This window comes from Dermochelys coriacea, chromosome 12 (assembly GCF_009764565.3).
Source record: "Dermochelys coriacea isolate rDerCor1 chromosome 12, rDerCor1.pri.v4, whole genome shotgun sequence".
Taxonomy (NCBI): Eukaryota; Metazoa; Chordata; order Testudines; family Dermochelyidae; genus Dermochelys; species Dermochelys coriacea.
Genome location: NC_050079.1, coordinates 27,631,162 through 27,648,518, shown reverse-complemented (window position 1 = coordinate 27,648,518; position 17,357 = coordinate 27,631,162). Strand labels below are relative to the sequence as shown.

Here is a 17,357-nt window from a genome sequence, read left to right as displayed (position 1 = left end):
TCTTTGAAGACCTTAAATGATAACCTTTGAAAAGTGTCTAAATTCCTTTAATTTGTATGGGGATATTTATATTTTCCACCTGTTCCATATATATTTCTTTTAACTTTCAGAACACTTAGAACATTATAGAATTTATCATTTCCTAGATTATTTAAAATTATTAATTGATTTACTAAACGTCTCTTAATTCGTATACAACAGTCTGTTTTACTATGGCTTTCTGTTACTTTGCAACTGTTTGGAGCATATGTTATGACAACAAAGCATTTTAAATAGCTTCATATCTTAGTTAATAGTAGCAAGATGACACCAGAAAAAACACAGCAAATGCTACTTTATACCTCTTTCACTGTATGTGTATATATGTGTGTGTGTATGTACATATATGCAAAGACACATAGTGGTTGTCATAAAGAGTTAACAGTTGACAATAGTAACCACACTATTTCTATTCTAACTTTATTGAAAAAATTATGTCTTTGATAATATTCTAGTAAATATACCTTGTAATAGTGACCAATGTGAGTTGGTATGCAGACAGACATAGCTATAATAAATTGTACATTAAATATGTCCTAAACATGAGAAAATGTGCAAAATGAATAGCTGTGAAAAGATAAATGCAAATAAAAGAAAATAATTGACTAGGTACCATTTCATCGTATTAACTAAAAAGTTATCTTGTTTATCTCCATATAAACAATAGGACTAGATTAACAAAGTGTACCTTATAGCACTATTTGCAGCATCAGGGTCTTTGGCATGTACTCTCCCAACAACAGCACCAGCTGCCGCATTCTCTTGTACTTCAAGAATATAACTTGGTGCTAAAAATATGGGTGGCTCATCAGCATCCTCAACTGCTACCTTTACAGTTACAGTATCCTTGAATGGTCCATTGCTGATGAACTTAGGATCAATATGTACATTGGCTGCCTCTACCTTCAGACTGTAGGACTTTTTGGTTTCAAAATCTAGGAGCTGTAAGAAATAAGAGGATGATGCATCAGTTGTACAGTGTCAACAACACTGAAATGTAAAAGCTAGATCCTTAGATTGTGATAGCCGAATCCCTATAATCCAGATGTGTGAATAGCACTTAATATGCAAAGACTCAAAAGTCTGAGGCCTTCAAAATGTGCTAAATACTCAAAGTGAGCTGCTACCCACGAAATCTACAGAAGAGAAAAAAACTCAACATACTGGGCCAGATTCCCTACCATGCCCTGTGCCTGTTGTACTGCTTAGGAAACCACCCACATCTCATCAGCTGGGGAGTCCTCCAACAGCAGGGAGTCCCTGCTGCTACTCCAACTAGAGCCCCAACACAGAGAGCATGTTGGGGCAAGGAGCAGTAAGGAAGGGATGTGTCTGGAGCATGCTGCGCTCTGCCTATCCCCAGCTAGCAGGAAGTCTCTTGGGGACAGTTGGAAGGGGGCCTACTTTAGAGCAGGGGTGATCAATTATTTTTTGTCAAGGTCCAGTCTCAAGATAAAATAATATAATAATAATATAATAAAATAAAATAATAATAATAAGAAGAAAATAAAAGAATTTTATGGTACGTTCAAAATCCCGATTTGGCCCACAATCCACTATTGACTATGCCTGCACTAGGGGCTGAATCAAAGATCCAGAACTGGCCCTTTTACCTGAGACATGCCTTCTATGTTCATACATTAAGGTCAGAGGATAGCATAGGAGGTGCTATAGTGGCCCCACACCAACTAGGAATTTCCTCACTGTGGAAGAATCCTCCAGAAGTTGGATGTGTCGGCTTTATGGACACTGTGTGGTGGTGAGCTGGCACCCAATGGCCATAGCAAGGGTCAGGATCTGGCCCATATGAAGGAAAGAGAGGTTGATGTGAGTCATATGACATAGTGAATAAATTATGTGAGTTCAAGCTGATGATTAGTATTGTAATAGAATTACACTTGTATTTGGCATAGTGTTTTTCTAACTCATCTACTGAACAACCACTTTTCAAAAAGTAAACAGGAAATAACAATTAATGAATAAATATTATACACACAATGGTGGGGAAAGTGTGAAGATTATTCTTTCAACTTCTATAGGTCTTCCATCCAAGGATCTCTGAGCACTTTAGAAATATGAAGGGAATAAACCTCACCACAGCCTGTGAGGTAGGAATTATTCTCCATGTTTCAGATGACTGATCCTAACTATGGTGTACCTGCAATGTGTCACTGACACAGAGAGATTGCAATGCTTCAGGATCGAAAGCCAGAATATGGTTATGTCCTTAAATGTCTGAGAGACAGGTGCCAACTATGGCTATCAAACTATGCTAACAGCATAGAATGGACTGCAGCAGTGATAACATGCCAGCTACAGCAAAAAAAAAGGAGTACAAACTCAGTTATTGAAGACCTATTAAAACAATGAGCAATCAAAAAACATCACAGCAGTACAATAACTACCAGTATTCTGAGCAGTGACTGCTTCACCGTCTCAAAAGCAAAGAACCATCTCCAAGAAATAGATATGGATAACCTTTACCAACAGACCAGGAGAAGACCTGCACCTCTCCCACATGTTCAAATCAAAGAACATGGATCCCACAAACAGAGGTTAAGACCCAAAATGGGAGAACCACATCAAAATGCACAGTATCCTCCTTAGAACATGGTGAATAGTTCTTAACCAGCAGAGCGAGGAAGGATGGGCCCATGGTGCGGGTGCTAGTCTGGGATTTAAGAGAATCAGGGTCAATTCCCTGCTCTGCTACAGACTTTCTGTGTGAACTTGTGCTAGTCTCTTAGCATTCTGTGTATCAGTTTCCCATCTGTAAAATGAGGACAGTTGTATTACCACAGGGTGCTCTGGGGATAATACATGAAAGACTGTGAGATACTCAGCATGGTAAAAGGGGCCATATATGTATCTAATATGCCACTTGTCAAAAAAACCTACAGGCTTTTTACCCAACTGACAAAGAATTAATTAGACTATCAAAAATGAGGTAATAATCAGATAAAAACCACAGAAGTTGTTTGAAAAAAATTAGAATGGTTAATTCTGAAGAGATGTTATAAACAGAAAATGACAGATATACATATTCGCTTATATACAGTCATCTATGAGGAAAAAAGGAAATGTGCTTTTGTACTAAAGTGTTGTCAATGCACTTCCAACTATGTCATCTGATGTATTAGAAATATATTGCATAAGTTCTTCAGCATTTGAGATCATACATGAGAGCAGAACAGAGAATAGGATATCTATAAGGATGCTCACTTTTGAAAAAAGTAGCGTACCAAGGTAATCAGTATGTTCATATTCAGCTATCAGTATTAACCAATATTGTTATCCATATATTTAGTGATATTAACTTTGTACCTCTCTCACAGTATGTGTATATATGTGTGTGGGTATGTACATATATGTTTCATTATCTCAATATGGACTATGGATATGCAAACACCCCTGACTGAGTCCTACTTGACTGGGAACTTAGAGAGACTCTTCAAGACTGGTAGGCCCAAAGCCTGGGGTTAAATTCCATTAACTAGAAGGTTGGGTAAAGGAATGGTGAGGAGAGGGATTTCAGATCTGCTTCCTCTCTGGCATTAGAAATAAACAGTCATGCATCAGTCTTTATGGGCTTGATCCTTTGCTAAATGCTGAGCACCTCCTGTGAGGTGATTCATAGATTCATAGATTCATAGATACTAAGGTCAGAAGGGACCATTCTGATCATCTAGTCCGACCTCCTGCACAGCGCAGGCCACAGAATCTCACCCACCCACTCCTATGAAAAACCTCACCCATGTCTGAGCTATTGAAGTCCTTAAATCATGGTTCAAAGACTTCAAGGAGCAGAGAAGCCTCCCTCAAGTCAACCATGCCCCATGCTACAGAGGAAGGCGAAAAACCTCCAGGGCCTCTCCAATCTGCCCTGGAGGAAAATTCCTTCCCGACCCCAAATATGGCAATCAGCTAAACCCTGAGCATATGGGCAAGATTCACCAGCCAGATACCCAGGAAAGAATTTTCTATAGTAACTCAGATCCCATCCATCTAATATCCCATCTCAGGGGATTTGGCCTATTTACCCTGAATATTTAAAGATCAATTACTTACCAAAATCCCATTATCCCATCATACCATCTCCTCCATAAACTTATCGAGTAGAATCTTAAAGTCAGATAGATCTTTTGCCCCCACTGCTTCCCTTGGAAGGCTATTCCAAAACTTCACTCCTCTGATGGTTAAAAACCTTCGTCTGATTTCAAGTCTAAATTTCCTGGTGGCCAGTTTATACCCATTTGTTCTTGTGTCCACATTGGTGCTGAGCTTAAATAATTCCTCTCCCTCTCCTGTATTTATCCCTCTGATATATTTATAGAGAGCAATCATATCTCCCCTCAACCTTCTTTTAGTTAGGCTAAACAAGCCAAGCTCCTTAAGTCTCCTTTCATAAGACAAGTTTTCCATTCCTCGGATCATCCTAGTAGCCCTTCTCTGTACCTGCTCCAGTTTGAATTCATCCTTTTTAAACATGGGAGACCAGAACTGCACACAGTATTCTAGGTGAGGTCTCACCAGTGCCTTGTATAACGGTACTAAAACCTCCTTATCCCTACTGGAAATGCCTCTCCTGATGCATCCCAAAACCGCATTAGCTTTTTTCACAGCCATATCACATTGGCAGCTCATAGTCATCCTATGATCAACCAATACTCCAAGGTCCTTCTCCTCTTCTGTTACTTCTAATTGATGCATCCCCAACTTATAGCTAAAATTCCTGTTATTAATCCCTAAATGCATAACCTCAACTTCCATTGAAGGCAGCAGGAGTTGAGAGCACTCTCAAATCACAGGACTGTTCGTCACGTCACAGGAGTGAGCCCTATACATTTTGTATTGGCTTGAGAGACAGGAAATTGTATACATAAATAAAACAGGTGTTGATTTATTTGTGTTTTGTGTGTGTGTGCTTGTTTGTTTGATTACAGGTATGCACTTTGTGATGCAGTATTATGACAGTGTTGGTGTACTAGAGGTTAACTGATTTTCTAACAATTCCATACTCTTGTTATAGTTGAGACTTTATTGTTCTGGCAGTTCTGTGTCATGGCAATATTTACAAGAGCCCCTTCTCCCTGATCAATGTACCCATTTTGGGAAAAGTTCAAGGGTGAACTAATGTTACTCAAGTCCCTCATGAAATTGACCTAGGATTGGGTCAGAGGTAAGAAATATTCTGTAGATAACTGCTCAATTCCTCCTACACGAAGCAGACATTTGGGGTTTGATCTAGCACAGCATGGGTGCACGATGAAGAAAGCAAAAGGTGAAAAGCAAAACAGGGAGTTCATGGAATATGATCCCCCACTAATGAGATGCTGCTTCTTGCCCCTCCCCCCACCCCGCTCCCAAGTAAAGTAGCAAAGTGCCTCATGAATGCAGAGGATCACACATCGCCTCTAAGATGCCCATTGTCCACTCACACCACACCCCAATTTTACCCTTTGTTTTGAGAATAAAAGAGTGAGTACATAAGCGACTTCAGACTTCATACCCTAGAGCGAAGAGGAATGTGCCTGGTATTTACCACTATTGTTGAAGCCATGTAGGTTCCAGGACATTAGAGAGACAAGGTGGATGAAGGTAATATCTTTTATTGGACCAACTTCTGTTGGTGAACAAAAGAGGCTTTTGAGCTTACACAGAGCTCTAACCTGAAGAAGAGCTCTGTGTAAGGTCAAAAGCTTGTCACTCTCACCAACAGAAGTTGGTCCAATAAAAGATATTACCTCACCCACCTTGTGTCCCTAGTGTTTAGCCTCACTTGTGCACATGCACAACCTCCTCTTACCCGTGTGTTGGAGGAGAGCAATGATGCCATGGTCCATATTTGAGAGCTCACTCTCATTGGTAATGTAGTGGGCACAGAAAATGACCTGGGGTAATCTAGGTACAAATTAAAACTACAGGGAGTGTTTGCTAGGTTTGTGTGTTGTGCAAGGATTTGTTACTAATGAAGTTGAGGCTGTTGCATTTCATCATGACTTGCTATCAGGTGTTCATTGTACTATGTGCAGTGGCATCAGCAATGTAATACAAGGAAACTGTTTTTGAATTGTGGGCACAAACCATTTGAAATTATCTTAGCTAGTCAAATGGCAGAATCACTTGATGGGAATATAACATTTTTCTATTTGACTTTCTGTTCTTACTTGCACACCACTTCATCCTTTTCTTTCTATCTAGGTAGAATGAGAGGGAAGCAATATTGATATTTTAAATTATTTCTTTTAACAGAAATACAGACAAATCCTTGATACTTTGCACATTATCTTAAAATTCTTATGACACTACCAACTTGAAAATGAATGCTTGATTAAAACAACTAAAGCAATCCCATCATTTATTTCTGCAGTAATTCTCAGTATGCTTTGAAGAGTGAAAGGTGTTGATTTCTCAAGTGGTAGATCAGTACAGAATGCTGTTAAAGAATATCTAATAATTTCTTCACTTTATATTAATAAACCGACTATAGAGCTTTTTTGTAGTACTGCTTTCCATTCAGTTACTTCTTTCGGTTTTGGCTCTTGGCATTATCAGAGAACAATAAAATGGGAGCTCAGAGTTAATCACAGCTTCATAACCAAAATTATACACAATTGCATTTACCATAATTTTAACATGAACAGTAATCTGTTGGTATTGTATTTTCTGTGATAAAGAAAATGAAGTATGTTGTGTATATTAATCGACTTGAAAGGACAGGATTGCTCACCTTCTTAAGCTTCACAACTCCTTCCTGAGTCTCATAATCTGTTGTAATTTCAAACATTTCCACACCATCTCCATCAATGATGCTGTAAGTCACTAAGCCATTTTCTCCAATATCTGGATCTTTGGCCTTCAGTCGTCCTACTTCTTCCCCTGGAATGGATGCTTCTGATATTGACATCTGGTACACACCTAGGCAAAAAACATTCAGTTGTAATTGCACGGTTTGCTTCTTAAAGTATTTGTATTTTTACCTGTTTCATTTATACATGTAAAATAGCACAGCAAATTTTTAAACTTTCAAATTATCCACATGCAGTAATGGAGTTATCCATTGAAGGAATGGTTATATTATAAAGGTCTAGGTTACTTTGAGATTGAGGTCGTTAATGAAATCTGAGGTCATGTTGCTAATCTGTATAAAATTACCTTCCCAATTACTACCTTCACCTCTAGTGTGCTAGCAGGAGTTAAAAGGCCAACTGATCATACAATCAGAATGCAGAAATTATTGTGACATCAAGGTTATAATTCATACTGGAGATGTTATTACAAAAATCTAGAGAAAATTACATTTCAAATGATTCATGATATGAACTTCAACTGCGAGAAGCCTAGGAGGGTAACTGCCATTCATTCAAAAGCCACAAATTATAGAACAGGAACTGGAACAAATCTTACTGCTGTGGCACTTAAAAGAATAAATCTGCTGCTTTCCATGGTTCTCACTTGGAATATGAAATTGCATTCACTGCAAAGTAGTGAAATTTAGCACAATTCAGTACACACCGGACTATGTGGGGCCCAAGTACAGATCCACAGAGGGGAGAATAACAGGAAAATTTCCCACCCTAACTCAGGGACTATCCCCTCTGTGGGTCCCAGTGCCACAAATCTCTGGAAAGGGTGAGGATGGTGTAGTGTAAACAATGCTCCTGTGTACCAGGAGGCTCCAAACAAAATCCTGTCTCCTGAGGCACAATCCTCCTGCAGCTTCTTACAGCAATGAAAATCTCTGGTGCCTTCCAACCCAAGCCAGAGTTTAAATAACATAGCCTGCACCTAAATACTGATTAACAATTTTGGAATTCTTTACATTACCGAGAGCATGAATAAACCCAGGAAAGCATACAGCCAGCAAGATAAAATATAATGGGCTAAATCTAACCCCCACCCTCAAGTATCATTTGAGGAACATCAGTGGAGGTATACCAGGTGAGGACTTGCTTCAGTCACTGTAAGCACAATAGCATATATGATAGAAATGAAACACTAACTCCAGTCACAAACAAGCCTAAATTAAAGCAGGTTGCACAATAACAGTTCAATCTATTGACAGAAGGTCACTTGGACCTCAAATGAATGCAATGTGTTAAACTGTTAGACTTCTGCAAATCTAATATCTTTCTTTTCTTGCTGGACAAGTGAAAAATTTTTTTAAATACAATTCAGTGCAATTTGTCCTACATGGTAGAAAATCCCCTCCAGGATAGGGGTAATTTTAAGGCTTCATGCCTGGGCTTCCATCCAGCTCCAAAGTTTGAATGAGCTAAAATAAACAACTAAATAAGATGAAAATATATCTGAAAACCAAATAGCTAGCCTGGCAACTAAGAACTAATGCACTTTACTTGTAGTAACTAGCTTTTTTTGTCACCAATCAGAAAATGTAATTGAGCTAAATTTTATTTGATCTGCCACCTGTGAATATAACTATTCACAAGGGAGTAAAGGTACAATCCTACAATCTTTAGCTATGTGAACAGTCCTGACTTCAGTGGGACTACACATACAAGTGAAGGATGCAGCATCAGACCCTAAAATTGAAAGAATACATGAAATAGAAAGTGATCCTCACTTAGCTCCAGGTCTGTCAAAGAGCTGAAAGAGCATAACCATGAGTTGTTAGCAGGATGTGCAGTGCTCTTTGATCTGTGGCCAAGGAAAGCACCTCTTGCCCGAGAAACACCTTAGACAGCGTAGGGTACAGCTGAGGTAAAAAGATCAAATAGATCATCTGCCATTCACCCATATTTATCAATAGACAGAAGTGGATTTGCACAGTTAGAAATGACTATCATAAACTACAACTTGGAAATAGCTACGAATAGAGAGAACTGTATAAGGGAAAGCCACATTGGCTCTTCTTTAGAACAGTGTTAGTCTCACTGCAAGAGCCTACTAGTGGGTGAAGACCAAGGTACTGTGGGAACCCCATATATATTGTACATCTCCAAAAACTGAATAAACTAGTGACATGCAGTGGAGGTGAGAATTTGAAGATCCGTTCTTTTAACTCCTCCTGGTTCTCCATCAGATTTTTGACAGAATCTCAAAGATTTTTTTTCTGGTAATGTTGTTATATCCGATAAAGTGAGCTGTAGCTCACGAAAGCTTATGCTCAAATAAATTTGTTAGTCTCTCAGGTGCCACAAGTACTCATTTTCTTTTTGCGAATACAGACTAACATGGCTGCTACTCTGAAAATAGTCTGAACAGAATGCGAAATGGAGCCTGCTTTTTCTGAGCAGGCTTTTGTACATCTTCAGTGTTAAAAATTCAAGTTGGAAAACACTTATTAAGTAATCTTAATCCATCATTGCCGCAGTGCAAGTCTTTCCCCTAAAATATATTTTCAAGGACTTTCTCCAGCCTAGTTTTAACTGTTTCAATTACAATGGCTTCACTTCCATAAAAGTCTAGGCGACATCACACTGATCTCACCATAGGTACGTTTATAATACAACATGGTTCGATGGTTTTCAAAATGAAGCGTGGCGCCAGGAATCCACTGGCTTCTAATCCTGGCTCTGAAAATGACTCATTCTGTAGCACTGGACAAATCATTTAAGGACTCTGCAGAAAATAATACTTACCTATCAAACACTTCTGATGTGGAACTCCATTAGTTACTATTAGTTACTATTTCTTTGAATATACAAGGCACTACATAAGTGTTAAGTATAATTAGTAGTAACCATTATGTATTAAGGGACTTGTCACTTACTCTGTGGGAACTTTGGTGGGTTGTCATTGACATCAGTAAGTGTAATTGTCACTTTGGTTGTCCCTGAGAGTCCTCCCATGTGTCCTCCCATATCTTTTGCCTGTATTACAACATGATATTCTTCCTTAGCTTCTCTGTCCATATTGGGAAGAGCAGTTCTAATAATACCTGTACATTCAAGGAAAAATGTCATATAAATATTTTTAGTCATGCAAAACTGGTACCTGCATATTATACAGTGTATTTAAGATGTATCATACATGCTGTGTAGAGCAACAATGGCCCAGACTCTCCCTTGGGTTCTAACCACTATGCACCATACCATGCAGGGAAAGCAGCCCTAAAAGCAACACAGTTGACCACAAAAGTATCACCAGGGTGATACTTCAGCAGCATAGAGCCTGCATATCAGTTTCTACACCATCTCTCTGCAACTCACAGAGGGGAATAGGCTTGTCTCAGGGATATCTCTCTTAAATGCTAATATATGCCACAGGACCACCCAACTGAACCGCTCGGGCAGAGGAAGGAGAGAATGAAGGTGACTTAGAGCTATTTGTACGCACACCCCAAGATGAAATGCATTGCCCCATAGCTGCTACTGAGGATCTGGGCCAAAATATTTAGTTATTCATATTAATGTACTCAAAAAAGTGATGGTGTTCCAAACAAATAAGCCTGGCTCAGTCATACCTGTTTGTGCTTCCACGGAGAAGTACGGCTGACCTTCAAGAATACTGTAAACCAGTTTGGCACTGTTCCCGTAGGTAGGATCATCAGCATCCGAAGCGGTTACCTGAATAACTGATGTACCTAAAAAAGTAGAGAAAGGACATTTAAAAAGCAAATGTGTTTGCTAAAGCCACAGAGGTGCTTTCAGTCAAACCATAGAGAAGTCTGTTTTATGTGACTTTTTCCACTCCAAAAAAAACCAAAACAAAAACATTTCACCAATTACTGAGATCTATTTTAGCAATTTGTGCTTTAGAAAATACAAGCCCTAGGAAGTCACCAATAATGATAGTGATTATGGGTCATCTCCATCCAATAAATTATACATCCTAATATACATTATACTACTTGGGCATTATACAGCCACCCAAGACTACCTCCTTCATATGTGTACTTGTGGAGCTACAATCTCCACAAGTACACTTACAGAAATGCTGCTTGTAGTGATTCCCAAGGCAGGGGTGAACTCTTCTCTGGCTGGCTGATTTCAACCAGGAGAAAATGTAAAGTGGCATTATGCTCTATCTTACAGCTACATTACATAGCTCAGCCAAGATAAAGGGTACTATATGCCCTGTAGATCACTGCACCTCTTGTGCCACAAACCTTGGTTTGACCCCTCTCAACTGGGGGAACCTCCCCACTCCTCAACCCTCATACAAGCTTGCAGAGACTCCACAACCATCAGTCTTGTAGCATTGCCAACTCTCAGGATTTTATCTCAAGTGATTTCAGAGGGGTTTGGAGCTCATCTGGTGATGCTCCAACCCCTTCCAGAAGTTCAGCCCTTCTGGAAGCCAGCAGAGTCTCTCATCTTGGCTCACCATGCTTAGAGGGCACGTGGGGGAGCAGAGGGAGCAAAGAGCCCAGCAGCTCTATGTGGCTCAACTCTCTTCTCCCTCTCCCCTCCTGTGAGAAACACAGACAGGACGGTGTTTCTTCTCCTCCCCCCCTGCAACATCCAGCCTAGGAATGAGCAGAGGGGTATGAAGAGCCCCCTGATTTCCCCCACCCAAGCCTGGGAAAGGGAGATGAGAGGGGACGCTGCTGCTGCCCACCAGGCCTGGGCATGTGTGAAGAACCCTGTGAGGAGCAGAGGTGAGGCTGGGAGTGCTGAACTGGGGTGTGGGGGCTAGAGGGTGCTGCCAGGTTTGGGGAAGGGGAGAAGCCTGGGGACTGTGGGAATGAAGAATAATTAAAATAAAACTGAATTATTTTTAGCTTTTTGAACTATTAGGAGAGATTTTTTAAAAATAAATGTTTTGTGATTGTGGGATATTGTATATACTTACACAGTTATTGAATTATACAAAGAAATTGACATATTTTTAATATAATTGTATTGATTATTTTAAAAAACATTTTGGGCCTAAACATAATTACTGCACTGAAAGACAGAAAGCTCTGAAAGGTGGCTGATGTTGTAACGGTATTCTTGCATGTACACGTTTGCAGCTCACATAAATCTTTACTGAAAAAAACTGGAAAACTTGATACATAGAGGGAGTGCTGTGTGTGATGAGGCTGTTCATTTCTCAGCTTCATATTATAGGCCTTCTACAGTGTGTTTTTAAATATGTGTGATTTAGGGTTTTTCCATCATATTTTAATTTTATCACACCATGGAGCTCTTCACTGAGCATTATAGTGGGTATAATCACTTAATACAAGTACTCCCTGTTTTTCCAATCAGGAGGGATGCCTTCTCTCTGCCCCACCCCTCCATTTTTGAAGGGATACTTTTGAGATAGAAGCATCATGAAATTATATTGAAATGTGTCTTTGCTTAGCGCTAGCCCCCACCCCAAAAAACCCACCAAAAATACCATTCTGCATCTTCTCTATTCTAATTCTCATTCTATATGCATACACTGAGTCTCCATTTGAGCTCCCATAGAAAGATATGTGTGCATTAAAGGTTGACTTTTCAATCTGAAATTATCACACAAACATTTCCAGCAGAGTAGAGACAGTGTTAAAAAATCAAAAGACAGATTAAAATACATGGTTTGGTGGTAGTTTTTAAATCTCATGATTTCTGAGGCCAGTCTCATGATTTTGACCTCGTGAGGGGTCTGACTCAAGACTTTTGATCTCTTATGGTTGGCAATACTGGATTTGCTGTAGCAGAGTCTGAATCCTTCAGCTAATTAGAGCAAATGACAGGATATTTCATTGATTAATAGAGGAACTGAATACATTTCACCTTCCAGACATTGGGAAGATGTTAATTAGATTTACCTAAGATTCACTGTCAATGTAATTTACTCCAAAAAATGTAAACTGGCATGCATTTATCTGTACGTACCCACGTTGGACCTCTCTGGCACATTTGCATGATAGTTTTCATGTAAGAATTCAGGTGGGTTGTCATTTATATCTTGAACTTTCACAATGAATTCAGAGGGTGGTTCCAAAGGTCTGTTCGTGTTTCTGTCTACAGCTTGTGCTGTTAAAATATACTGAGCTCTCTCTTCTCGGTCCAGTGTCTTTGTTGCATGGATGTTCCCTGATTTGTCATCGATAACAAAAATGATTCCTGCACCTTCACCTGAGAGAATGTATTTAATGTTTCCATCTCCAGAATCGATATCTGAATGAAGCTATAAAATGATAAACATACATATTGTAACAAACCAATATACACTATGTATTTCCAGCCATTAAAATAGTAATTGAATTACTGTACATTACTGTCTATCCACTGCTTACTCAACTTTCTTAACTTTCATAACTAATGCAGACTTCAATTTAATGAGTTAGGTGCGCAATGGACAAGATTTGCTTTTGCTTACACGTGTCTAACTTTCATTTAAATCAACAAACTGATGACAGAATTTGGCTCAGTGAGTCTGACTCTCCACTCCATTACACCGTTCTTAAGGTAAAATAACCCAACTGACTTTGGACGAGGTAAAATAAGTGTAACAGAGGGGAGAGTCAGGCCCAGAATATCTAATGCAGTCTAAAATATTTAATCTTACTGAGTAATATCTTAAAATCTAGATGTACAATTAGAGTATGTGTTCACTGCAGCCGGAAGCTGTAATTCCCAGAGCAGATAGACAGACTTTCATTAGCTCTCCTCTAATGATAGCAGCATGGCCATGTGGCACAGGTGGTGGTTCACGCTAGCCGCCCAAGTCCAAGCCTGCCAGCCCAAGCTGCTGCTTGTGCCACACGGCTATTTTTAGTGAGCTAATGCTAGTCCATCTATCTGCCCTGAGATTCACATCTCCCAGCTGCCTTGTAGACATACACTTAGGTTCTTTTTTCCTTTGCTGTGTCAGGTCAAATCTATTTTTAACCATTATTTTAGAACTTTTACACAGGTTGGTATTTTCTAGGCTATCCTTACAACAGTGTGAGCTATGCTCTCATGACTGGACACCAAAATTAAGAATGGTATGATGATTTACTGGGACACAGTGGCCAGTTTGGGGATCAGGCTTGTTGTGCAAATGATCCTTTTGGTCCTAGTAGAGAAAGTTTCAATCTACTGCTCTCAGGCCACAAGTCAAAGTGTACTGAAGTCAATGGAAAGACTCTCCTTGATTTCAATACACTTTGGATCAGATTCTTATTGAGCTACAGATGAAATGATTAATACCAGAAGTTTCAGAGGGTGCTGATTAGGCAGCAGGTATGAAAGAAAAGTACTGGAGGAAAAAAAGCAGCTCACAACGCAATGAGGCAGGAAATAGTAACTATTAAAATACGAACGAAAATATAGAATACATTTCTTACCTTGCCAACTAGTACAGGATCTGGTCCTGTGTACTCTTCTATTACAAAGAACTGATTCCACACCCAGCCTCTTTTTGAACGATGCAGAACTTGCCCTTCTTTTCCTTTTTCATGGTGACCATGGAGTGACGGCCTTAAATGGTTGAGTTTTTCTGTAGACATGGCATGGCTGTAATATAGCATGCCCAGGCATATAAGAGCAGCATGTAAACAACTGTCCTCCTTCATTTTTGGTTAATTTATAGGCACAGGAGTATTCGAGAATCTACTCCTTCCACCCAGGGCCACCTCTGAAGTAAGAACCTCGGAGCTAATGGAAATTTTCAGATGTAATGTTCTGCATATAGGATGCCACCTCTCATTAAGTGCATCACTTTAATGCTTTGCAGGTTCTCAGCTTAATTGCTGAAAGAAAGAGGAGTGGAGAAAAGTGTCAGTCTTTCCCCTGTCTTTGAGAAGTGACAATTATAAGCCAACTGTAATTTCTAAAATGAAACTAGTACCAACATAGCACAGGGTTAATACCCATTGTCCACTTAAAGAAAATAATAAGCATCAAAAACTAATGATTCAATAGGAAAATAATACTTTGATATAATTACCACCAACTATGAATATTCTAAATAAGGTTTTTCTTTTCTGGTGCTTTTCCAGTAAAACTCCTTGCTTTTTTACTGAATAGTCTGTCAATTATAATTTCCCCCTTCTCCTAATTCAGTAGACAATGATGCACATATAGATAGCAGCTTACATTCAATACTCTAATAAAATATTGTCAGTGAGTGCTTAAAAGCATTCCCAAACTTCAGTGCTTCCCTTATCACTCCTGTCTCCACCAACCTTCATCATGAATGAGTAAAAATACCTACAGACTCTTTGACCTTTGGCAGTAGCACCCATTCCAGGTGTCTCTAAGGGTACATCTACTATGTCATAAAAGACCCATGGCTACAAATGGCCCTGGTCCACTGACTCAGGCTTAGGCTAAAAATTGCAGTGTAGACATTCGGGTTCAGGCTGGAACCCAGGCTCTGAAACCCCATGAGAGGGGTGAGTCTCAAAGCCCAGTCTTTAGCCTAATCCTGAATGGCTAGAATGCCATGCTTAGCCCCACAATCCAAAGTTAATTGACCGGGCTCTGAGATGCAGTGCCACAGGTTTTTATTTTATTGCAATATATACATACCCCTAAGTTTTAGTTGCTCAAATGACATTGCCTCTTTCTTTATATCTGATCACTTCTATGTGTAATAGGTCAGGGTCAAAGTTTGACCATGAGATTGTCTAACACAGTGAAACCTGAACTAAGGACTACACTTCCTGTACTAACAACCTATCTTGGATATACCCCTGGGGCTTCCCATACAAAGTTTTTCAGCCTTTATTTAAAGAATACCTGTACTCTGTGGTGCTGGAACAATTTGTATAGTGGGGGTGCTGAGAGCCATTGAACCAAACTGTAAACCCTGTGTATGATGGACACCAGCAGCCCTGGTTCCAGCACCTATACCTGTACTGAGCAACCAACTTTTACTGTTCCTGGAATGTTTATTTTAGGATTCTCAGTAATTCACTTTAAGAAAAGGAGTACTTGTGGCACCTTAGAGACTAACAAATTTATTAGAGCATAAGCTTTCGTGAGCTACAGCTCACTTCATCGGATGCATTTGGTGGAAAAAACAGAGGAGAGATTAATATACACACACACAGAGAACATGAAACAATGGGTTTATCATACACACTGTAAGGAGAGTGATCACTTAAGATAAGCCATCACCAACAGCAGGGGGGGGAAGGAGGAAAACCTTTCATGGTGACAAGCAGGTAGGCTAATTCCAGCAGTTAACAAGAATATCAGAGGAACAGTGGGGGGTGGGGTGGGAGGGAGAAATACCATGGGGAAATAGTTTTACTTTGTGTAATGACTCATCCATTCCCAGTCTCTATTCAAGCCTAAGTTAATTGTATCCAGTTTGCAAATTAATTCCAATTCAGCAGTCTCTCGTTGGAGTCTGTTTTTGAAGCTTTTTTGTTGAAGTATAGCCACTCTTAGGTCTGTGATCGAGTGACCAGAGAGATTGAAGTGTTCTCCAACTGGTTTTTGAATGTTATAATTCTTGACGTCTGATTTGTGTCCATTCATTCTTTTACGTAGAGACTGTCCAGTTTGGCCAATGTACATGGCAGAGGGGCATTGCTGGCACATGATGGCATATATCACATTGGTAGATGCGCAGGTGAACGAGCCTCTGATAGTGTGGCTGATGTGATTAGGCCCTATGATGGTATCCCCTGAATAGATATGTGGACAGAGTTGGCAACGGGCTTTGTTGCAAGGATAGGTTCCTGGGTTAGTGGTTCTGTTGTGTGGTGTGTGGTTGCTGGTGAGTATTTGCTTCAGATTGGGGGGCTGTCTGTAAGCAAGGACTGGTCTGTCTCCCAAGATCTGAGAGAGCGATGGCTCGTCCTTCAGGATAGGTTGTAGATCCTTGATGATGCGTTGGAGGGGTTTTAGTTGGGGGCTGAAGGTGATGGCTAGTGGCGTTCTGTTGTTTTCTTTGTTGGGCCTGTCCTGTAGTAGGTGACTTCTGGGTACTCTTCTGGCTCTGTCAATCTGTTTCTTCACTTCAGCAGGTGGGTACTGTAGTTGTAGGAATGCATGGAAGCTCTTGAGGAATTCCACCATGATTTCAACAATTTCCATCCCACCATCAACCTCAGCCTGGACCAGTCCACACAAGAGATCCACTTCCTGGACACTACGGTGCTAATAAGCGATGGTCACATAAACACCACCCTATATCGGAAACCTACTGACCGCTATTCCTACCTACATGCCTCTAGCTTTCATCCAGATCATACCACTCGATCCATTGTCTACAGCCAAGCGCTACGATATAACCGCATTTGCTCAAACCCCTCAGACAGAGACAAACACCTACAAGATCTCTATCATGCATTCCTACAACTACAGTACCCACCTGCTGAAGTGAAGAAACAGATTGACAGAGCCAGAAGAGTACCCAGAAGTCACCTACTACAGGACAGGCCCAACAAAGAAAACAACAGAACGCCACTAGCCATCACCTTCAGCCCCCAACTAAAA

At 40.0% G+C, this 17,357-nt stretch overlaps 1 protein-coding gene across 1 annotated transcript in view; it reads right to left on the bottom strand.

The window, feature by feature from the left end:
• The window catches only part of CDH11 (cadherin 11), a 107,001-nt gene that overhangs the window by 14,123 nt on the left and 75,521 nt on the right, over positions 1–17,357 (bottom strand). Inside the window, exons 3-8 of the mRNA XM_038368587.2 lie at positions 14,252–14,656; positions 12,813–13,107; positions 10,466–10,585; positions 9,773–9,940; positions 6,770–6,957; positions 728–981 (exon numbers count right to left, since the gene is read on the bottom strand). Of these exons, the coding sequence (XP_038224515.1) occupies positions 728–981; positions 6,770–6,957; positions 9,773–9,940; positions 10,466–10,585; positions 12,813–13,107; positions 14,252–14,479 (1,253 nt within the window). The 5' untranslated portion in view covers positions 14,480–14,656. The remainder of the gene's footprint in view (positions 1–727; positions 982–6,769; positions 6,958–9,772; positions 9,941–10,465; positions 10,586–12,812; positions 13,108–14,251; positions 14,657–17,357) is intronic.